Source organism: Clinocottus analis, unplaced genomic scaffold (assembly GCF_023055335.1).
Source record: "Clinocottus analis isolate CAN_PGR_092001 unplaced genomic scaffold, fCliAna1.0.p SCAF_4, whole genome shotgun sequence".
Lineage (NCBI taxonomy): Eukaryota > Metazoa > Chordata > Actinopteri > Perciformes > Cottidae > Clinocottus > Clinocottus analis.
Window position 1 is genome coordinate 8337030 of NW_027176153.1, and position 24460 is coordinate 8361489.

At 43.2% G+C, this 24460-nt stretch overlaps 1 protein-coding gene across 1 annotated transcript in view; it reads left to right on the forward strand.

Moving 5' to 3' along the window:
• The window catches only part of ctnnbl1 (catenin, beta like 1), a 44026-nt gene that overhangs the window by 7239 nt on the left and 12327 nt on the right, over positions 1 to 24460 (forward strand). The window contains exons 7-13 of the mRNA XM_068598680.1: positions 1232 to 1323; positions 2039 to 2111; positions 3761 to 3819; positions 4377 to 4525; positions 9045 to 9226; positions 19034 to 19131; positions 20638 to 20718. Of these exons, the coding sequence (XP_068454781.1) occupies positions 1232 to 1323; positions 2039 to 2111; positions 3761 to 3819; positions 4377 to 4525; positions 9045 to 9226; positions 19034 to 19131; positions 20638 to 20718 (734 nt within the window). The remainder of the gene's footprint in view (positions 1 to 1231; positions 1324 to 2038; positions 2112 to 3760; positions 3820 to 4376; positions 4526 to 9044; positions 9227 to 19033; positions 19132 to 20637; positions 20719 to 24460) is intronic.

The window sequence follows — 24460 nt, forward strand, 5'->3', positions numbered from 1 at the left end:
CTGCTGCAGTCTGCTCTGATGGAGATATCATGTGGCAGAGACAGCTTTCTAATATGGATAGATAATATTAGAAGACGCTGGGACAGGACCCAGGAAAAGAGATGACGGCTGTGTTTCTCTGTTCTCCCCCCTTCAAAGTGTGCTTGCATTGCATCCGTACATGTGACTGACTTGTGACTATGCCAGCAGAGAGAAAACACTAGTCGAAGAATGTATTTTTTTTTTCTGATTAGTCTGCTTTTAGGTAGTTTACAAGTGTCACTTCGACCCGTCTCCCCCTCTGGATTAATAATGCATCACTCATGCTGAAAATTCCTCAAGGCACATTCCAGATTATATCCCTTCGGCGCAACCACCCGAGCATGTCCTGTGTGACAGCCACAGACTCGGTCTATAGGCCTTCAAACACCGCGGGCCAGGCCAATAAACGACACAAAATTGTAAAATCCTTTCCTGCGAATATTATATGGTCAGAGCTTTAATAGTGGGAGGTGAGAACGGAAAGCGTGGATTTGGTTTCTGCTGCCCGAGCTCCTACATTTTTAAGTCAAACTTTTTTTTCCTTCATGAGCCACTGAGCAACTTTCATCCGAATGAATGGAGGCCTACCTCTAACGCTGCATCCAGTTCTCTTCATACATCCATGGCGCTGGCTCTGTCAGGGTTGAAAGACATAATTAAGTTCTTCATTTTTGGTCAGACTACAGAGCCTGCGCATTATTGTTTCTTAAAAAATAGACGCAAACCAGGCGGCAGCCTCCGGTTGTGCGGAGAGAAGCCAATGCGGAAGTGTCTTTTTCAATCCAACGTGACATTAGTTTATAGTGCACTTCGAACCAAATAGGCAATAAAGCAGAGAATGTTTCATGGCGCGTTCACTGTGATTGAGTTGGTGTCTCAACTTCACTCCTCCCCATTCCAAATATGTTAACTTTTGTTCATTGGTTGCAAAAATAACAACATGGCGACGGCTGTACTCCAAGACAGCCGGACTCGAGGCTTCATAACATCAGTCATCAGACATGTCGAGCCCCGTCCACCCAATGAGGTCAGTGTCAATGCTGACATGCATCCACTGCTTCAGATTGGCGCATCCCGACTTTTCTGATCAGGAAGTGCCTCAGTGACGGCGCCGTGCTCGTACATTGACTTGCTCAGGGACACTTTTGGCAGGGCGGACATCGAACACGAAGGGTTGAATTTTTATTTCTAATGTCACGTTTTCCCACAGCCATCACGGAGAATATGGCTGAGTTCAGACCGGTCCTGTGCACCGAGGCCGCTCAGCAGGGACTCATGCAGTGGCTGCTCAAGAGAATCAAGGTGAGACTTCAGTCGATTGACTAAAAATGTATCTGCAAATATTAGAATCTGGTTATTAATTTAAGTCATTATTTAAGAAATCAAGATATACTCTTGGCATTATACTAATATATTTTTTAAATAATAAAATGAATTGAATATTTTTTAAGTTTTAGACTGGAGAAAACAGTAGATTCTGTGCCTAACCTTAAATTATCACCCGTGTTATTTTCTTTACCTTTACTGCAAAACCCTCCATTCCTCAACCGAGTGCATGATGTGTTCACGCAGGTTCTGCAAATAAATGTAAATAAAAACACTCGCGTCAAAATGACTTGCTTTATGTAACAATCTTTTTTGAATCATGTTTTAAGACTCATAGAAAATAAAAAAATATCGCTTTTAAGTCTTTTTGAGATCATTGCTGGATTTACCCAGTATGTTTCCATAGCAACCATACTTTCAACTATGAATATTGAAATTTTTGAAAAGATAAAAGTTAAATAGGTTTCAAATAACATGTAAAAACCATGTGATCAGATGTTAACAGATACAAGGTTTAAAAGTTGCTATCGCTTCACACCACCACCAAATCTAACATATGTGGCTGGATCTCTGCTTGAAAAAAAAGAGATCCATATTTAGTTGTAGACTACAAGATCATTTCCTGAAACTCTGGAGAACGAAGCTTCTGTAAGATGAGTGGTAATTGGAGTTTGCTCTCTTTCTCTCTCAGGCAAAGATACCGTTTGATGCTAACAAGTTGTACTGCAGTGAAATCCTGGCCATCTTGCTGCAGAACAATGACAGTAAGTGCGCCTCACTAAGTGGTTTGTGGCTTCCAAACGATGTTAGTTTATCTTCCCCTTCACAGTTCAGCTTTCTCAAACCAACACAAAATGCACTGCCCCACTTTTTTTCTCTTTTCATTCTCTCTTTATTGGTTCTTGCTTCCTCTATTCTTTCTTTTTCTTTCTTCTACCCATCTTGGATTGTTCTCTTTCCACCTTTATCTGTATGTTTCTCCCCTCTTCTCTTTTTCTCTCCTCCATTCCTGGAACTGTCTCTCAATTTAGTTTCTGCTTCCAGTAACTTCATTTTGTCCTTTCCTTTTCTCTCTTCTTTCTGTCCTTTTTTTAATTTTTCTTCTTTTTCTCATTTCCTTCAATCACTCTTTGATTTCATATTCCTTTTCATGTTTCCAATTGTCTCTTTTCTTCCAATCGTCTTTCTCTCTCTTCAGTCTTCCTAACTCCCTTCTCTTCTTCCTCTCTCCCCGTGTGTTTGTCTTATCCCTCCCTCCCTCTCTCCTTTCCTCCCTCGCGAAACCCCAGTAAGCCTCAGGTAGCTACAGGACTTTCAGGTCCTTGGATGGGTTTTCACTAATGACACGTAGCCATATTGATATTCAGTCGGAGTCTAGTCTCATTTTACACTCATTCTCTTCCTCTTCTGCCTTTTTATTTGTCTTGCTCTTCAAATACCAAATAAAATTTCACAAAAAAAGATGTTTTTCTCAAAGGAAACGCGACGGCATGAATAAAGTTCCGTATTATATTACTGTCAGTGTCTTGAAGCAAGAATAAGGGAAATCACTGGGCTCCTATTAGGGGAAATGACAATTTGAGAACGTCCTTGATGTGCTAATTTGAACATAATTATTGCTTCCTGCTGTCAAATTCAACTTTAAACTCCACTCTGAAGGCTTTATATGTAAAAATATGAACCAGTGCTGCTGCCAATGAGAACAGCCTCACTAATTATTTATCCCTGGAAGATTCACCACATTGTTCACATTGACTTGAAAATCAGAATCAGAAACATTCATTTGACAGGTATGTTACAGATACGAGGAGTTTGTCTTGGCGGGTGGTGCATACATTAGACAAACAACAATCAACAACCAACACAATAGAAACATTCAATTTAAAATAGAATATAAAATAAAGTGCACAGATAACAGTACAAACACGTGTACGTTCTCCTGTAAGTTCTGAATTCTTCACTGTCGACAAAGTCATGAATGCAAAGCGCAGCATATTGTAAACACAACCTTCATTTGAATACCTTTGTCATTCACAGCCTTTTAAAGCTGCTAAGACGTCACTTTTTAACAAAACGATAAAACACACATTTCAATACTCAGGCCTAGATCCAATAACTGGATGTATATTCTTTAGTGCCCTCGTTTTCTCTCTCTGAAGGTCCATAGCAGCCGCTGTGTCTGTCAGTGCTCATGCTCATTGTGTGCCTTCTGTCATTCCCTCCCTTTCTACATCGTTTCCTCTTTTTTTCTCACGTCCTTCATGTTTCCACATAAACCTTTTTCTGTCCTCCCTTCCGATCCTTAAATGTTTTTTTTTTTTTTTTGCAAGCATCTCAATTTAATCTCCCTGTTGTCCTGTTACTCCATTTTTATCTCTTTGTCCTCCGTCTGCATTTCTTCTTTCCTCCACAGATACCAGAGAATTATTGGGCGAGATGGATGGCATTGATGTGTTACTGCAGCAACTATCTGTAAGATTCTTTTGCTTCTCCTCTATTTTTAGGACGTAGTTTGCTTTAGCTCGCAGTCGTTTCTCAAACATGAGCACTTCTCTGACCAAAGATTTACCATGAGCAGTGTAAAACCCAGTCCAACCCCAAAGCCAATTTTCAACCCTGTTTTCAACCTCACTATTAACCCCTACTCGCATATACGGAAGCAGAAATACAAATTACAACTTGAGTTCTCATTGACCAGCGTTTTGCTCGTGGCTGTTACCATTTTCCTAGACTGTCTCTTCTTTTAATTACAGCATGACCCTTGCTAATGTTTCTGTCTGGGCTTAGTCCTTCTCATCCTTAAAAGGTTCTCACAGCGGCCATGTTTCAAAAACCGCTCTAATGAACCACTTCACAAGCTGCCAATGTGTTTTTAAAGAATTTGCCGGCCTGCGTTTCTGTTGTAAACGCTCCCTTCTCTCTCTCTCTCTCTCTGTCTCTGTCTCTGTCTCTCTCTCTCTCTCTCTCTCTCTCTCTCTCTCTCTCTCTCTCTCTCTCTCTCTCCCTCTCCGTCCCTCCCTCCCTGTCAGGTGTTCAAGCGCCACAACCCATCCACGGCCGAGGAGCAGGAGATGATGGAGAACCTATTCGACGCTCTGTGTTCCTGCCTCATGCTGGCAGCCAATCGGGACCGCTTCCTCAGAGGGGAAGGGCTTCAGCTGATGAATCTCATGCTCAGGTGAGGCTCTAATGGGAGAGTGTTAAGTGCGTTTCCTTCCACATGAAGCAAAACAAATCTGTGCTTCCTCGCTTGTTGTCTTCCACCAGCAGCCGATGACCAGTGGAGTAGGGTAAAGCTGCAAGGCATTGTATCGCCTTTTATTGTTACGCATGTATAGACGGGGCTTTTTTGCTGTTCAGCCAATTGCACGTTGGAACTCCGTCAACAGGGCTTATAATAAAACATATCTTCAGTTCTCACACTAAAATAACATCCACTCGCAGAACTTCTTTGTGTGCTTTGTTTCAAATGTGCAGCAGGGAGCGCATTCGATGCGCAGCCAACGGGATTTTGACAATCAACTTACTCGCTGATTGATGTAACGTTGGTTTCTGCGTTGCGCCACAGAGGTGAAGACCCCATTTCTCTCCGGTGCGTTTGATAAAAATGAACTTAAATGACCCTGTGGTCACGCGAGGCAAAAGATATCTAAAGCCAAGAAGTATACAGCCACCTTTTGATCACCAATGTTCATCTTATTTCCAACAGAGCTTATGTTCTGTGTGTTTTGGGCAAAAATATAGAAATTCGGGATGTTAATATTTAACCCTCAAAAGACAATACAAAATTATTTGCTGTACCTTTTTAATTCTTAGTTTTTACACTATCCGTGGTGGGGAAAATATTGCACGTTATTGTTACAGTTAAAGAATACTGCTGAGCAGGTATTGATGCTAATACCTAGTGTCTTTGTATACTCTAATAACACTGCTTGTTATGGAGGTCGTTGGGGTAATTGCGGATGGTTTCCTTCATATTTGAAAAGCCATTATTTTGGCAAAGTCGGAGACAGAAAAAAAAACCAAATTGCTGCAATATCACAGTTAATAGCTTTGTTTTTGCAGAATCTTGCACGATGTATGACCTATGCTCCCGGCGTTTCACCTCCTCCAACATGCTGAAGCGCTGCTGCAATGCAGAGTGTACAACATGCGGGCAATGAGTGCTTCGCTGCTTTTCTCAAAGTAAAAAAATATTTTAAAAAAAAAAACCAGCTCTGCACAGAACACAGTCTGTCTGCTGCATCACGTGGCGAGGCCGCCGGTGCAATCCATCATCAGTTGGTGAAGGTGTGACCTTAAAGAGTCATCAGGACACATTACACTCGTTTATGATCCTGCAGAGCCGACACACCCCTTCGATAATCACATCATTGGACACGTAGATTTAAGGCGGATCAATATCTCATTATTACACGGAAAAAGCTCTTTTATTCTTTTTAGCTTCTTGTGGTAAATCATCCTCTGGTGAAACAGAGAAAGAAGAGGACAGGGGACAAACCAACCTAGATATGACTGTTTGAGAAACAAATTGTGAATTTATGAGAATTCTAGATGAGTTTGATTTCTGATACCTCATAGGGGAATGCTAATTTAGAATATATGTATTTTTTAATTATTTTTTACTGAATGATAATCGACCATAAGCTTTGTTTGAAATGAGATGAGCTCAGGGATTTCTACTTGTGTGGTACGGCATTCGCACCAGAACCAAAGCAAATTAGCGTCGGCCAGTTTACTCCAGCGGTGGGAACCGAGAAACAAACAAACAGATCTTGGCTGGAATTTACCTGCAATTAACGGATGAAAAAGGACGCCCCGGAATATGTCACGATAATGCAGATTTGTCAAAAGTCTGCCTTCATGCTTTGTCAGATCTTTCCTCGAAACAACGAGCAAACATCTTTTCAAATTCCTGTTTTCTGACTGAGGTTCGGCTTGATCCGTGCTAAGCTATTCTAACATTGTAGCTGCTCCGTCAACACTCCGAAAAGTCATCTAGGCGTGAATACAGCAGCATAGACATTCTATTGCTCGTACACATCCATGTACACATCCATGTACACATGTGAGGTACTATCGTAGAGCTCTGAGTGCATTACGACCTGGAGGTGTGGTGTTTGAAAGGTGTGAAAGTTTGCCGGTCAGAAAAAGACAGTGTAATGAAAGATGCTGTTATTTAGTTGCATTGTGGGAAATATAGACTCCTAATTGTTGGAGGATTTATTTGTATCGTTCTGTTGTTCTTTTTTTTGACCTTTCCCTTGTAAGCCCACCAACTTAATGGGAGTGCAATACAAAGTTGCTCTCGTGTCCCTTTGAACTCATTTGACTTTCATTATAGTTTTTAGATTTGGCTTTCTAACTGAAACACAATGCAGCCAAAAATGAATCAAAACAAATCCCAAAGAGCAACAACACACACACACACACACGCACACGCACACGCACACTCTCACACACCACTCACTGAGGCACATTTATTGGTTTTCCATCAAAAACTCCATTTATATTCCTCCCGAGCCTCGTCAGCCTTGTGCTCCATACAGATTTCACACCTGGCGTCTTGATGAATTCCCAGCAGAGTTGAATGTTTGTCAGACTTCACGCCTAAAACTGTGATTTTTACAGATGTCTAGGAATCCGTAGCTACAGTTCACCGTGAGCATGGCACCTCCAACGCTTGTGGATGTACAGCTCCCCTACCCTTTTTTTTTAGCAGGTGTTTAACTTTTTCCAATCAGTCAGCACCGGTGATTCAGACGCAAGGAATTTGAGTCTAATGGAAAACCCACTGCTTCTGTCGTGCCCACTAGACATCGACGGCGGCATAGTTTTTGCAGCACCAGGACGCTGAGTTAAGTCACCTGTCTCCCAACTGAATTGCCTAGTTTCCTTACAGAAAGTACACTGTGTATCCCCCTCCCTCTCGGCCCCCCCGCCTCTCAAGCCGTCCATCATATATAATGTGTCTGTCTGGAGAACCACACTCAACTGCCTGAAATATGTGTCCCTCCTTTGAGATAAACACTGTCATCTGTCATTGGCGGGAATGGAGGAAGTGACACGGCGACAGACGGCTACATTTCCCGAGAGGAGGCGTAGAGTCGGGGGGGTGTAGACAGAGCATGAAACGGTTGGTCCCTCTCATCGTGCCAATGCTTTGATGATAGCAAAATGGATGTGTGTCATCACAAAGTATTTCGCTTTGACAGATCATCTTACTTAATAGTTTATCTACCTTGAAACAGGTCTTCAGGATTAACACGGAAACAAATGTTTTGTTTGAATCTCTTTTTAAAGTTGTTTAGCTTTTGAGGTTCCGTTGCATGATAATAATGATGATGATGATAATAAGGATGATAAGAAATTTAGCTGAAGGTATACTCTGATGTTGTCGAAGCTGGAGTCTGAACCGAAGACGTTTCTGAAGAAAATGCAGGATTTTGTCCGATTTTGCAGGGAATCCGAAGGCCGATGACGAGCATTAAGAATAACTGGATAGATGTATCTTTTTAACTTCTCGCCGGTGTTCTCGTTTACTCATATAGAAGCATCAGCGTCAAATTAAGTATTCAATTTGATACCAGTTAAAAGTTATTTCACAGTAACTGTCAACAACGCTGTCCGTGCCTGAAACTAAAAGGTGGTCAAAGGCAGAGGCGGTCTTAACAGAGGCATAGTTGTCGGCTGCTTAGGGCCCCCTACCAGTGGTCGTAGTAGGAGGCCCCTAACCAACCTCAAAAAGAAAAGAAAAAGCCCCTTATCATGATGAACGCTTCAAAAGCATTGTCAGTTGTATTAATATTCTTAAGAAATACGTTGCAGTGGTAGTTAAAATGTCCAGTTCATGGTTATCTGACGAGTCCCTACACCCCATGCTTTCACAATGAAATGGACTAGTCCGTAAATGGTGCACGGCGCAAAAGATAAACACAGTGACAGGAGGACTGGAAATTACACAGACGATTTAGAAGCAAGACAAGAATAAAAGCAAAAGTGAAACAAAGTTATCCAAGCGGCTCAACTCAAAGTTAAAAAACAACGGCGATAAATATTTAGAAACGCTGCCAAAGATTACAAGATGACACACTTTTTTATGGCTACAGGGATACAGGTAGGAACGTCCAAAGCGTTGAACATGCCACGACAGCAGCAGCAGCAGCTCGATGTGAAGTGGTGCTAGGTGAGGATAACGATGTTAACCAAGACAATGAAGAGGACATCATGTTGTTGCCTCCCACCGTCACCAACAGTGTTACAAAAGGGGTACAAAAGAGGCTTTACCTGCCTATCACCAATCTTTTTTCGTTCTCTTTTAGAGATTGAATGGCGAGGGGCGGCGGGGCGCATACATACCTTTTGAATTGGGCCCCCAAATTGCTAAATCCGCCACTGGTCAAGGGGGTTTCACAGACTCTAGACAAGCGCAGTGGGCAAAGAGGGTTCGGTGTGACTGCGACATCTTAGCAAATGCCCGAAGGTGACTTCTTCAGAGTTGCCTAAAAATACCGTCCAATTGAAAAGCAAGAATGAACTGATTGCATGATATGCACATTCTTCGTATCTATTGAAACAATAAGTAACACTCTCTCTCTCTCTCTCTCTCTCTCTCTCTCTCTCTCTCTCTCGCTCTCTCTCTCTCTCTCTCTCTCTCTCTCTCTCTCTCTCTCTCTCTCTCTCTCGCTCTTGTTCAGAGAAAAGAAAATGTCTCGAACCAGCGCCATGAAGGTCCTGGACCACGGGATGATTGGACCAGAGGGAGCGGATAACTGTCATAAGTTTGTGGACATCCTGGGCCTGCGGACCATCTTTCCCCTTTTCATGAAAACCCCCAAGAAGATGAAGAAGGTCCCTGCTTCAGAGAAGGAGCATGAAGGTCTGTCACCAATTAGAACAAAGACGACAGCAGGTGTGATCTCTCCATGAAAACCAGCCATCGGCTGCAAAACGATGCCGCTCCGTTTGGGCCTGTAGTTTAGTGTTTGACCGTCGAAAGCCTTTAGTTTGCTGACTATGCTCATTTGAATACTGGACTGCTCGCGACTGGTTTCTCTCCCCCTTTCCGTCCCTCCGTCTCTCCCTGCCTGCCTCCAGCTCTCTGGTCGCACCCCCTTGACGCAGACACACTCGATCCTAATCTGCTTGTGTATCACGGTTCGCTGCCTCTCCGGCCTGTCAGTTTACGCTATTGATCCAATCTTGATTGATTTTTTTATTTATTTTTTCCCGCCTTGCGCTCTCTGAACGCCTCCTTGTCTCCGGGTGTGGAATGGGAAGAGCAAACAAGAGGAAGTGAGAGAGAGAGAAACGGGACGGGTGTCCGTGTGATGGAGAGCGAAAGAGGGGGGAAAACGGGGAAGAAAGTGAAAGACAGAGGCAGAATCGTGTCCATCTCGCTGCTCTTTGTTTAATTACCCACCTGCCAAAATGTGGCCTCTCGCTTTCTCTCTCTCACCCGCTCTCTCTCCGTCTGTATTAATTAAGTTTGATTTATCCAGCGTGGATTCCCAGCCCTGCAGAAGAGAACAAATTGTCTTCCATTGTGTCGCGTCTCACCCAGGGACCGGATGAATTAACCTTTGACCACCCCTTGAGCAGCAGAGTAAGGAAGATAACCCGTGCTAACAGTTAACCCCTCCTCCCCCTGTGAGTTAAAGCCGCCGACAAGGCGGACACACTCTTAAAAGAGTTTTTTAGAAGATGTGTAAATCCATCCCCGAGGCTCTTTCTCCCTGTGAGTTTTTGGCACGTGTGGTCGAGATTTGAGCATATTTCTCTACCAAGGTACAAATTGAGGATGTCGGATGTGTAGTTGTTCGTTCATTTAGTTTTTTTTGGAGAGGTGATAATGGGTACGCTGCTGGCGTCCGCCGCTGTGTTTGTTGACACCTTCTGCTTGCAAAGGCAGTTTAGGATACTTCAAAGTCACATAAACGTAGACTAATTCTCTACCAGCAAATACGTCCAAGACAAACAAAAGCAAAGTATCTGTTATGCAATGTTGCCGTTCATTTTAATACGTCTTTATGAAACCCTTTACTGTTCTCAGACCAAGCCCTCTGCATAATGTCTCCAAGCCGAAAGGAGAATTTCACACACCAACTCCAATACTTCTCGTACCGGGATCATGGATTGATTCATAATCATAAACTAGAAGATTAAGAACTACAAGATTAACATTAAAACACTTATTTGAAGCGTCAGGATGGACATTCTAAACTCAAGGTCCTGTTGGTGGACGTGAAAGCAGAGAAGTAAGTCTCCAGCGTGTGTGATGCTCTCAGGTATAAAGTGTGCAGCTGCTACACGGATGATGAATTGCAGACTTGCTTTTGTGTTCTCGTTTTATCCCTAAATGAGCTCTATTTTGTTGTGGTGTTCTCAGTTGTGAAACAGAAAATGTCGCTATATGCTCCGAGCGTTCCCCTGGCTGCTCTGTGTGAACACTTGATGACATTACTCATGTGAGTTTCAGGGATTTTGAGATAATACAAGATAATCCTGTATTAGTCTCACGGTCGGGACCTTTGCAGTAAACAAGAGGCATCAGCAAAAAAAACAAAAAACAAGATATAATACATAGATAATTATATATCTAAAGATACTATAAATAACTGAACACTGAGATATGTAATATAAGTCTGCAGATGTTTACTTTATGATTTTTACTCAGACCGTCAGAAAAATAAATATGATTTCTGAGTATTGACTTTAAAAAAGAGGGTTTGCTCAGATGTCGTAATGTACGGCATGTCGACCCCCCCTTTGCCCCCAACCCTCCCCTCTCTCTTCCTCAGGCGACTAATTGAAAATGCTGTGAATCAAGTGGTTCTCCACAATAACACAATGACACTGTAGATTAATTAGCCATCGGCCGCTTCAAACCAAAGTAATTAGGAGGCAGAGACCTCTCCGTCCTGCTGTACTTAGCGCCGTGTCTCTTGCGCTCTGTCACAAACCCGCGGCGCACAGATTGATCCCCGTGAAGTCCTGTCTGAAATTGACACCGTCCAAATGACCGGGGATTGTTCGGGTCACGTTGCCTTAATTAATAGAGACATTGTAAGTGGATAGAAATTAAGAAGAATAAATTACATTTCTTCCACATTCCTATCACGGCACTGACGTTCACCCTGTTTTTTTTTTCTTTCAGGGTGTCAGTTTATGACAAACCACTTTTCTTGGAGGGAGGGGGGGGATGGAAATTGTTGGCAGCCTCTTGTTATATTTAGACGGCTAATGATGCGCTCGAGCGGGAGCAGAAGTAAACAGCTAATTTACACACGGCGAAACTCAATAATCATAGCTCTAAAGACCTCTTCTTTTCTTAGAGAGAGAGAGAGGTCTCTGTCGTTGATGTGTTTTTGAACGCCCTCGCCGTGACCCTTATTTTGTAATGAAAGCACTCGAAGAGGCAATGAGTGAGGCATGCCAGCGGAAACGGGAACATTGTCACATTCTGTGGCCGTGCACAGTGGTGTTGAGAGTATGCAGTAAGGGGTGTGGGTAGGGGGGAGATGGATACAAGAGGCTCCTATTAAAACTTTTCACCCCCTCAAATGACGGCAGCTTCATTACGAAGATAAAGGGTAGCATTTGATCAGTCCATTGTTACTTTATCGCCAGTATCTCTCCTCTGATATTAGCAAATGGAGATTCAGAGAGCTACAGAGCCGAATGAGACGAGATAAGTGTCTGTTAAGAGAGAAACGGGTTCGTCTCTGGATTCGCCGATAAAAAAACTTGCGTCAGTCACTTCAGTCGAGAAGCGTAGAAATCAAACGCAGCTCTCATTTGATCGCGTCCCCTCCCAGCACCGAGCGCGCGCCTTCGGCTCAGATCGAGATCAGAAAAATCTTCTTTTTTTTTACACAACTCAAGTTTGATTGTAATCTGTGTTGTCAGAGTCACGCTGTGTAATCCTATTATTAGTGTATTTCAGAGAGAGAGACTTGCCTTTAGATCCCCCGTTAAAAAAAAAAGGAAAATCAAATTGCCATCTTCACGTTTGGTCTTTCCTACCGGTGGGGATTGATCGCGTTCCATCGCTGCAAATTCTCACTCTGACGCAATATACCGAGGTATAATTAGTTGTGTATGGAAGCTTTTACACTTAATTATTCCGTTGAGGACAGCGTGTGCTCCACATTTGGGGGAAAAGTAATGTGCGTTCAGTAGTACAGGAAAGGTTTTTAGGTCTAACTGACGTTGGATTGCGCACATACTAATCTGAGAGCAATCAGAAACTAAGAGGGCAATTTTATGGTTCACATTTTTTGCTTTAATGGCGGTGCTTGTTTTACTTTAGTTTGACTGAATACAATTCCGGTCTCCCCCGAAGATGGAGACCATCTTTTTTCTTCTTCGTCTTAAATTAAAGTGGTTCCAATACTGACTGCCTCAGAAACCCACTAAAATGCTGGATCGAGTATCACCAAGTACGCGAGTCTAAACACTAACACAACGTAACGTAATTTTATTGTTTAACGGCTCATTAACGCCACGCATGAACGCCAACAACACGTGTTCCTCGTTAACCTGATTCGAGCTGCAAACGAGTACTACTCACATGTTGGTAAACCCTCGAGTGTGCCATTCTGTTCCCCTGATAATGCTAAACTGTGAGCCACTGTTCTCTCTTTTAAATTGCCAGGAGATGAACTACGTTTAGCAGCCGGTGGGCAGCACAGTCCTGCCTGGCTAATAATAGAGCTAATGACAATCAACAAAGGTTACATTATGGTGCGCTCATGGTCAATTAAGAAGAAAAAATAGTATCAGGCAAAGGTAAGATGGTAAGACGACAGAAAGGCACGACTAACACTCAGTTGGACCTAAATAGCTCAAACTTTTTGGAAAGGGGACATGTGTTTTGCATACTGACCAAAAGAAAAGTGTTCCCTCTGTTGTCCCAGAATATCCCTTGGAGAAGGCATGAAAGCGGCCATACTGTTCATTGTAGTCTGGACTGGTACTGAGTATGTGGTGCCTCGTTTAGTTGGCAGTGCTGGATGCTGCATTACACAACCTGTAGTCATTTGTTCAGCGTTCCACTTACAGCCTTCTGAGAATTCAGTTCAATTTGGAGAGTTGCCCCTGTGGCTCTTTTCCCCACAATAACTTTTCCGGGAGCCTTTTCAATAATTCAGGAACTTTTCTCTCTTTCATTTATTTTTTCCAAAACTAGTGCGGAAGCTGACATGAAAGCCCTAAACCAATCATTGACCTTCATCATTTGTTCCTTAACTTTCAGAAAGCACTTTTTTTGTTTGTACAGGAATTAAAATATGTCCCTGGTTGCCCCGGTCAAAGCGCAGGTTTGGTTCCTTAGTTCTTACGAGGTCCTTGGTCCCCAGTGAATGTTCCAGGAGCAAAAGGTAGTAAACGTAGCAGATTGATCAAACGCAACGGCTCTGCAGCATTCAGAGTGTGAGTAAGCAGCGGGAAACTAAGCATGACTTGAAAAGAGCAACATACAGAACGAGAAACTAGGCTCATTTTAATCGTCTAAATGTGAGTACGTACAAAGCCAAAACAACACTCTAGTCATCTTTTTGGCATCTTTTTACACTACCCATTGTACACTGCCAGTGTACTATATACTTCACACCTAAGATGTTATCTACCTACGACGCTAAATAATACATTGTGATGAAAAAAGCAATAGCGTGTACACCAGGGGTCACTGTCTCTTGACCAAAAAACTATTATTATCACAGAATGATTAACTGCTGATTGCTTTTCCTGCCTTTACGGCTTTCATTCAGCCAGCGGTTCAGGAAACACACCGACCGATCACACGCCTTGTAAATCCTATCAAGTGATCCTCCTCAACCAATCACATGCATGTATTCCCACAAACCAGTTCAAAAGCAGTATGTCTTATTTTCAGTGAAATTTTAAAAGCAGCGATGTGAAGCGCCACCACGAGACAAAGCACTGATCTTTTGAGCAAACGGACTGACTCGCAGCTGAAATTAAGTCACAGAAAAATGAAGCTAAGAAGCTCCAATGTGAGGACAATTCTGACGCATGAATTAACTGCCCAACAATGATGTCAACAGAGAGGAGAACTGAGCTGAAATAAGTGGTTTATTAACCAGATAAAGCCCCACATTTCTCTTTTTAGATGACAAGAATGTATCTTGGCTTTTTTGATTGGCATCACTAAATGCCAGGATAAACTGAATTTTGAAGCTGCATGACAATTCAGTTAAAAAATGTTTTAAAAATACAATGCTTCATTTCATTTATTTAATTAATATAGTCACATTTTTCAAAAGCTTTGTTTTAAATCCAGCCTTTATTTTACTTGAAATAAGAAAAGATAATGTATGTATTGTTAGAGTATGTATTATTTATAATTATTTCAGTAAAATTAGAAATTTGTAATAATAAATATTGTTTAGATGTAAATTAATCAGTTGTTGACTATATACAGACGTTAATATAGCTGTTGGCTACTTGAATACATATGGCACAAAATCGTAGAGCACAAATTTGACATTGTGATGTTCTGGACCTTTGCATGAGGATTTCTCTCGAACTGGACCTTGCAGAATTTGAGGTGAATACCGCTGGTGTACACCATATACAGCTAGATATGTGTCTTAGACTTCCCTTTACCTTTTCTTTTTTTCCCCCTGAGGGTTCAGAGCCAGAGTTCATGCCTGGTCCTTCAGGCAGCGAATGTGATCTCTGAAAAACCCCTGAGAGGTGAGCCTGTGGTGCTGGAAGGCTGATTGCTCTCTCCAGGGCACAGTTAGTGCGGTCTCTCGGCAAAGCGCCAACGATCAGTTCCCTTCTTGTTATTCCGAACCGCACAGCACTCTCTTCAGCTGTCAGTCAACCCGTGAAATCACGGCCACTCAGGGTTATTTGCATGTTAACTTAGTGCTCTGGATCCCCCGAGGGAAAGACGAGGCAAGCGGCGACCATTAGCGGAGAATGAACGAACGTCGGCCTTTGGACACGCATCGAGCAATCTGAATGCAAATATCCCTCCAGCAAAAAGTAGTTCCAGGTTTCAAGGATTGAAAGATAATTGATTGTAATTATGCAACACAGGGCTGCACAATGAGATGTAGTACACAAGAAAAAAGAGGCAGAAGTGCCTTCCTGTTTTTGTATTTGCATCAATAGGAATATAAAACACTGCAATAAGGCAGACAATACAGCCGTCACCGTTACATTTTTTGATAGGTGGTACACCACGTGGCGATTGCATTTACCATAAAAACCTCTCCCTTTTTCAGCCCAGGTGTCCACAGCTGACCAAATTCACAAACTTACATGTCCAGCTGTTCCTGTCCAACACGGCAGTAATCACTAAAGAGCGATTGTCCGATCACACAACGAGGCTAGAACACTCAGTGAAGACTGCTGGACTTGACCCAACATTACATTAAATCGGTTATTATGTGGCAGTAGAGTCCAGTAATGGTCATCAGTCTGTATTTAAAACATGCAACAACATTGCTGCATTTCCACTGCATGGTACGGCATGGCTCTACGTTTCCATTTGCAAGAGTTGTGACTAGTACTTTGACCATGTTTTTGGTGCCAGCTCTGTCAAGGTTATTGGCGAGCTGAGCCGATACCAGAAGGTAGGAATACACTGATCTGACCACTAATCCCACTATCCTGTGTTCATTTAAAAAACTGAATGACTCTGTGTGGAAGTGACTGGGATCATCCTTCTTGTATGTCTAAGGAAACACCAGACTTGACTTTAATATTGCTTTCCTAATTATGTAAAACAAAATATAACTAGATGAATACAAAGACTGTACTAAATTGTTATGTCTTAAAAAAAAGGGTATCCAACACTGGATCAGTCTGTTGTCGCCAATAATCCAATCAATCCAGCTATTTAACTCAGTACAGGACCGATATTGGTATGGGTGGATCTCTGCTAGATGGTTGAGTTATGACAATGCAGACACGAATCGATCAGAAGGAATCGTCACTAGAGCAGCACGGGATAAACCAGTGCCTTCAGCAAAACTACCGACCATTGCAAACCCCACAAAAAGGGCGCCGTACGAGTGCAGATGCTACTGATGAAAGGATTCAGTCATTTTAGCATTCAAGATTATGTAGTAATGTAGGCAGTTTCATCTGGACCGTGTGGGATCAGCTGATAACAGCGTCTCCACAGACACCTGGTACCAGTTGAAACTGGTCTTCCTCTGTAAATTTATAGTCTTAATTAAGTATCTGATTATGACTATTGACATGGCTCCTGTGGAGGTTCTGTGGTAGATTGTTGCTAGTATCACAGGGAGACGATGTCAATGATTCCTTGTTTTTAAAACAAAAGATTTGAGCGTGAAACAAAGCATGTAAATGAAGTATTGATTGGACACCTTTTCTAAAAAGCTCTCTTACGCAGCCCTGCCCTCCGTCTTGTACCCAAGATGTAATCCTGCCTCCACCCCTTCACGGATCTGTTTGGTTGTAAACTCTTTGGAGAGAACGTTACGCAGCCGGCGATCAATAGCCTCCCCGGCAGGGTGTGGAGGTGGCGACATCAATTACCACTCAGATCAAGTTGATAAAGTAGCGTCCTTTCGGAAATGGCAGTTGGCCTCCTTGTCATTGTGGACAGGAAATACAATTAGAATACGGGGACCTTGGACTAAAACTTCCTCTGAAACATTGTTTTAACTACATGTAATGCCACTCGTGATATTATATACACTATTGAACAAAACAAAACAACCTTAATTAAGCCTTCATTTCCCCCTGCAAACACACCAAACACTTTAATCCAAATCAAAAGGTTTGTGTTCCAGCATTAAATCCCTTAATTTGAGCGTTCATTTTATGGGTGAAAACCAAACCCCTGAACCATGTGTATAAAACCTTGACTGATGATGGAGCTGCACAAAGAACTAGTGGGATCACCAAACTTTCTTTTCCAAGCAGAACATGAATATATCCACTGAAGAAATTAAACCGCCAGTCACACTTTTAAAAAAAAAAAGGTCCGAGGCTCTTCAAATTCAGTGGGCCTCATCATCTGGGGACCATGACTTCTCATGACGATCCGTACGGCAGTCATTGACATATTTGAGGGGTTATGTTGACTCTTTTGGTTGAAGTCAAACAGAAGAGCCCCCCTGTAATTTTCTGTATAGCGCCAGATCACAAAATGTCATTTACAGTTTTCTCCTATAGAACAGATAAACATCTTTTTCTATTATTAAACAAAATAAACGGCCGTATTTTATTGATCGGATCTACACACAACTTGTCATTTATGTCTACGTGGTTACGCGAGTTCTTCCCCCAATGTGCTCACGTGCATACAGGTGAGCACTGAGCACACGCACAGCAGCGGACAGAGAGCATCGACAAATATGTCGCGTGAAAAGTAGACAACTAAGTTATATCTGCGTTTTAAACGCTCCCAGGTTGAAGATGGCATCAGTAGCTCTCCTACAAGGAGCACCGGAGCAGCTCTCTGAACGATGCTCTCTGAACTGAAAGTGAAACGAGCCAAAGTGCTGATGTCTTGTAGCCAACAATAAGCTGCTGGCTTTACACATTACAAAAGTACGAAGTACACGGACATAAAACTAAGTCATTGTTAAATACATGGAGAAATGCCTGTACTGTCGGGTAAATGTTTAGTTACGCCATTAACAGGTTAAACGTGCGCATGCACGACTCACCGATTCTTGCCGTTTTGCCAAAACTCTCCGTCAGGTTTTTTCTGCTGTTCCGTCTCTCGAAACAGAAAAAAGATCTCAGATGAACATGGAGCATAAACTGAGAGCGGCCTTAAACGCAAACCCCTTTTTTTAAAAAAGAAGCAGAAATGGGATTGATTCCTGTGCTCTTGTTGCTTAGCAACTGCAAAGCCTCGATGAGAGAGGATATTGACCTCTTGTTGATAAAGTCCAATTACATTTTTCCCTCAGTCTGTGTATCCAGACATTTTTACAGTGTCATCCCCCTCCCCCCTGTGTGCAGTGTATTGTTCATTCAATTTAATAGAGAAATATTACCCTACGAGTGTCTTCTGCTGGTGCAGCCTGTGAGCAAGAAGGCCTCGAAATGAGATAACACATCTTGCATAGCGTGAATTGGGTTAACAATGGACACTCAATGGGTCTAACTAGTCTTCACCGCCGATTTAGTCAATTAGCATATTTCTAAAACCTCCTCCCCCTCGCTAAATGGCCCCAGAGCTGCCGAAGACAAGTTTCTAATGTGAGAAATATAATTCAGCCACAGCCAGAGATGTTACGCATGTTCCAGCGTGCCCCCCAAAAAAAGTAAAAAGAAAATTGATTTCCTAAATTTCATTAACATTTTCTCCTCCTCTTCTTTCTATCTATGTATCCATGCTCAGCTGGCCGCGGGCCCTAATTGTGTGCTAATCGATTTGTTCTGTCCTGTCTTTCTTTCCGTCTCCCTGGGGGCTCTGGGTGGGGACAGCTTTTTTGAGTTCACAGTTTTTTTTAAAATCGAGGAGTATACCAGCATGTTGGTGCCAGGGCGCCTGCCTGTTTGGGTTTCCCGGAAAAATAACACAAGCTCTTTCACGAAGCGTTAGCAAGTAGGACAGGGGGGCGCCAGCTAATTTCCATGATCATTTCATGAACCCGTATAAAAGTGTTTTGAGGTACACAGTACGAAGCTCCGTCTTTACGTCTCGCTTCCCTTTCCGTAGAACACGTCTGCTCCATCATCGCCTCCATGCTGAGAAATCTCAAGTCCCAACAGAGAAGCAGACTCCTCAACAAGTTCACAGAGAACGACTGCGAGAAGGTACGTTTTCACCATCCTCTGGCAATTTTGCCCTTTTGATCCTCCTTCCTTTCACTGTGTTTTGATTGCCAGCTGATCCGCTTCATCCGGAATGCCGACACCAACGTGTTTGGGTGTCATACATCTTGTTGTTTTGTTGCAGTTACTTGAGATGGAACCTCGGTCCTACATTTTTGACATTTAAAGGCTTTGAAAGCACATTTTCTCAATGTGGTTCTTTCTATTGAAGGAACACACTATTTTCTTTTGGAACACACAGGAGGATTTTTTTTTTTGTGTGCTCTCTTTCGCTAGTTTGAACATCCGAGGTGGAACCTTTCCACTGGAATTAATGGGAAATAACGTGAATACCATGGGGATATAAAAGTTATATGAATACCGTGTCATATGCATTGGAAACTAACCTTTCAGCATATTATGAACAGACATAATCCATAATCTTTTGCCAAACTAATTTCATTAATTTGTCAAATACTTACAGCAAGGTTGAGAACGGTATCTGGGCCGTTGTCTGGATCAGTTCACACATGATACCTTTAAGATGGCTCTTTCTAGACTTTGATTGTTGCTTATTTGGTCACAAAAGTGTAACGTTATTTAAGTCTTATTGTACGTAATTTATTGTATGTCATTTTTGCTGCGATGATTAGTCAACCGTGAATAATTAAAGAATGATTGACCATGTCTGTATATCTAATATTTACTGGTTTCAGCATGAGAATTTGCTGCTTGTTTTCATCACGTAAGCTGGTAAATAAAATGCTGGTAAAAATAATGTTTAAACAAAAACCTTTTGATTCGTTGATGCTTTTTAGACACTTTGTGATCTACCGGTAACTAGCCTTAACTTTTCGGATTAACCGGATTTCGAAGGGGATCAGGATGTTGCAAACTTTGCCGTTATCTCAGGTGTTTATTCGCACTAGTCAACCCTTGTACGTGTTTATCAGGACCCACTTACTTTGTCGAGGCAGGCTTCTAAAGGCATATGGTTGTTTCTCAGTGTGCATCATTCTGATCCTATTCGTATCTGAGGAAAGAACAGACGTCTTGCGAGGCGGGTTGGATCCATTCAGGTCCTTTAGGTACTGACTGCACCACTCTGCCTGACGCCGCAGCTGCAGTTTCTCCCACAATTCTCCGTCACACACACATACATGCACAAAAAAGTGTGCTGCTCGAGGCCACTTTAATAGGACGCATGACTTTTGATCTTTGGTCTTCTTCACCGCTGAGCCGTCTTCACTTCCTTCGTCCTCATCTTCGGTTGTTTGTTCGCCGTTCAGGGATGCTCGATGTCTGTCTGGTAATACAACGAATTAGCTTCTTTTAACTTGTATCCCTGCCTGCCTTTGTCCCCCCCTGACCGCCTCTCACTTGATAAATCCTCCCCCTCCTAGACCGTCAACAATTGGTTGAAAATAAATCAATGGATGACGAATATTTTTCTTGTTTTCCCTCTCACTCAATTTCTCTCTGCCTGACTCTGTGTCATTCTCTCTCCAGGTGGATCGACTGATGGAGATGCATTTTAAGTACCTGGAGGCTGTTCAACAAGCCGACAAGAGGATCGAAGGAGAGAAACATGTAAGCGTCTCTCCTTTTCCTTCCAACCCTCTCTCCCCCGCATCCTCTCTCCCTCCCCTCCACCTCTTGGTGCTGTCTCCTGTACTGAAACCACACTCTGGCTTTATATTCTGTATATCGGGGGCCTAGATTGTTGGATGGAGTTATTCACATGAAACACTGAGGTTTTCACATTTGCTTCGCCGACTTCAAATGAAATGCCCTCAAAGAGTTTGACCCCGAAACTGATTGTAGCCTGAGAGGCGCTTGCCTAAACCCAGTGTGACGCCGACCTCCACCAGCCACAGACCAGATCGGACCTGCGACCTCAGTCGCGGCAGGATTCATCAAAACACTCTGGTATCAGATCTGACTCCGAGTCGCTTCGTGCAGATCCTAAGGAAGCGTGGCCGAGCTCATCTGCGCTCGGACGTTAAACAGCGCTGCGTTAAATGATTGTGTAATAAGTCGAGCTATTGGTGAAGCAACATGTCTGCGCATACTCGATTGACAGGCAAAAGTTTAGCCACCCACATTATCTCTTCAACCAATTTAGCACTTAACATGACGGTGATTTAAACATGGCGCTTCGCCAGAGATTTAGATCTCCAGACACCGGTCAGTGTTGTCTTCATCATAAGCTCCTTTTTTGTTTCTTCTCATTTTTAATGAGGGGTCCTGCTGCCCGCTCTATCACCGGGTGTAAACGTCCACTGAAGTCTTTCGATCCACGTTTCATCATAACGACAGCATCGGAGCGATGACGCTCGACGACAAACTGCGTAAGGGACCATTATTAGTGTTGGGAACTTGTAAACAGGAAATGGCACCGGAAAGAAGTGGAATCAAAAAACTATCCCACCCGACATTGGTGATCAAACCCGACCCGACATTCGTCAAACAAATCAATAAAAGATAAGTCAAATGTACGTTACAGACGTTAGAAGCGCAATCTCCGTTTATGAAAGGGTCGGGAGGTGCGATGAAAAGGTTGTCTCTTTATGGAAGATATGATGTGGCGTTCCACACTGGATCACATCCTAAGCCATGAGGGGAAGGGACCACAGAAATAAAAAAAGAAAAATGTTTCTGAGAAAAATAACCCCCAAAAAACACATCACAGTCCCGCTGATAACAATATGACAGATTACAGAGGAATGGAAAGCTTGATAGCTGTCTGTGATGCGAGGGTCCTTTTGAGCTGCCTGCCTGTGTTTGTGCATGTCAGTGTGTTGAGCTGTGGGCCAGACGGACCGATGGAGGGATACAGATAGAAGATAACTAGCCAGACATTGGATAATGGCTTCAAAGGGGGGAGAGAAAAAGAGCGAGAAAGTAAGAGACGGAGGGAGGGAGAGCATCCTGTGCTCGAAAACACAGGAAGACGAGAAATAATTCAGATGGAGACGCTGAAAATATCAGCACAGGAAGTGCAGTTGAAAGAAAAGGTGGTGTAGAAGACAGGAGTGTGGATGAATGCGAGAGAAAGACGGACGGACGGACGGAGTGAGGGAGGGAGGTGTGAATTGAGACAGATAAGTGTAAGAGATCCCTATCTAAAGATGACAGAAGATTAATTTCTCATACAGACATCGTGGTGGGCCAAGAAAAGGCCAGACAGTTTGACATTTCCTCTACCTCACCCTCTCATTTTTCCCCCGTCTCTCTCCCCCACCTCCGTCTTCTTCTGTTGCTCTCTCGTCCTCTTCCACCTGGACGGCGGAGACATGACTTTGTGGTACCCGGGGCGATAAGAGGCTGTCTGCACTTGCCGCTATCGCCGAGGCCACGCTGTCGGCCTTCCCCTGGTCCAGAGCCACGCTGAGAGCCAGTGTGGCTCTGACAAAACAAAGTCCATCTTTTCCACTTTATTTTTTAAATTGAATTGGTTCAAAAGTCCTATGTGCTAAAACTATGGTGCGCAAAATAATCTCACACAAAAAAACAACAGCATTGATCTTTCTGTATTGACATGGAATCAGGCGGACAGAGGACACCTTTTCTTCACCACGCACGTTCACCTTTTTTATGGAATCATTCTAGAAATGCACGTGGCTGTAAAAAAAAGAAAAAAGCGTTTTTTCTCTTAACTTGCTATTGCGAACTCGAACCCCTTTCACGCCGCCGTCATCCGGTTTGCCTGCTCCGGCGTGAACGCTGCAGCGCTGCTGAGAATAATGAGACGCCGTGCGAGAAAGCCTAGTTTTCTTTCCTGGAGGACGCTCGCGTGAACCAGGTGACCTCCAGTTGCAAAGCAGCAGAACGCCTCCCTAAAGAATCCACGTTGTATCGACTTTAAACGGAAGGATTACGTCAAATCACGAAGCAGCCGTACCTCACACAGTTCTAAATATATTTTTTATACTAGGTCGAATTGTGTTTTCCGTTTAACCGGATTTCTAAGCTTGTTTCAAGAAAAGTTGGTGGTTCTTGCTCGGTGCTTTACTTTTTCCGCAGTGTAGTGTCTGCGTGTTGTCAGATGGGTCTTAAACGATACTGCCGTGACACATTTAAAGACTGGGTTTCTCTCCCCAGTGGATTGCGCTGCGCTTCCATTTTCACCGGTACCACCCTTAACACCGACAACACCCTGATGAGGCTGTAAGTCTGTGCGAAACCACCGACTGTCACCTCTCGTTTTTAAATAAGGCGATAAAGACGCCAACCCAGTTCTGTCCGGCGCCTCGGCGCTTTATTTCTCTCTCTGTAGGCCCCCCTGTCCTCCTCCCCAAGTTAAGCCTGTTTTTAAGGGGCAGTAAGCAAAATGTTTTTTTTTTCCTCTGCAACATATTATCCACAGATTTCTCAGGAGGAGACTAAAGAAGAAGAAAAAAAATATCTGCTGCTGCTGCTTTTTCCAGCGCGGTCCCTTTTTAATAAGCTGCTTATTTTCCTCCCACCTTGGTATCTCTCCTCACTTTCTATCCTTTCCGATTCTCCTCCTCCTCCCTTAAAGTTGCTTTTTCCATCCCTCTTTATTTCGGTGTCCTGTTTCTCCCCCCATGTGGTCTCCCTTATTGTCATGCTCTCTTTCTTTTTGTTGCATCCTCCCTGCTTCTTCTTACCTGCTTATCTTTTCTTCTTTTCCGTCCTTTCTCCTGCGTCTTTTATGTCTCGCTTCCTGTCTTTCCTTTCTCAACGTCTCCTTTGGCCTCCTTCCCTCCCATCAGTCCTTTATACCTTCTCTCTGTCCTTCCTTCCTTCCCTCCCCCCCATTTTTTTTCTACCTCTGAAGGAACTGCTTTCACTCTTTTTCATCCAAACCCACCCAACCTGCTCTCAGCTTGTTGGTAACATCTCTTGAGATTGATGAAGCTCAGCAAAACATGGCCGAGGCCGACCTCAATACTGTAAAATGCCCGAGTGCAACTTCCTAGCGCTAAAGAACCCAGTCGCTCGCTGTGTGTGTGTGTGTGTGTGTGTGTGTGCGTGTGCGTGCGCGTGCGTGTGCGTGTGTGTGTGAGAGACAGAGAGAGAGAGACACACATTCTCGCACACACACAGTGTGCGAGAATGTGTGTTTCCTCTACTGGCCTGTGCAGTAGCAGGAGTGTACAGCAGAGGTCTGGTTTGGCAACGCTGACTGTAGACATTTAAACAAGTCTGAGCTGAGTTGGAATTGGTTTTGCATCTTGATAGGATATATTTAGTTTTCTTAGAATAAATTCCTCTTCTCTCTGGAGAGAGATGCACATTGCTACGCCCTCCATCCATATTGACAGGTTGCCCACTAGCTTGCGTACCAAAATCTTTTTTCCCCCCT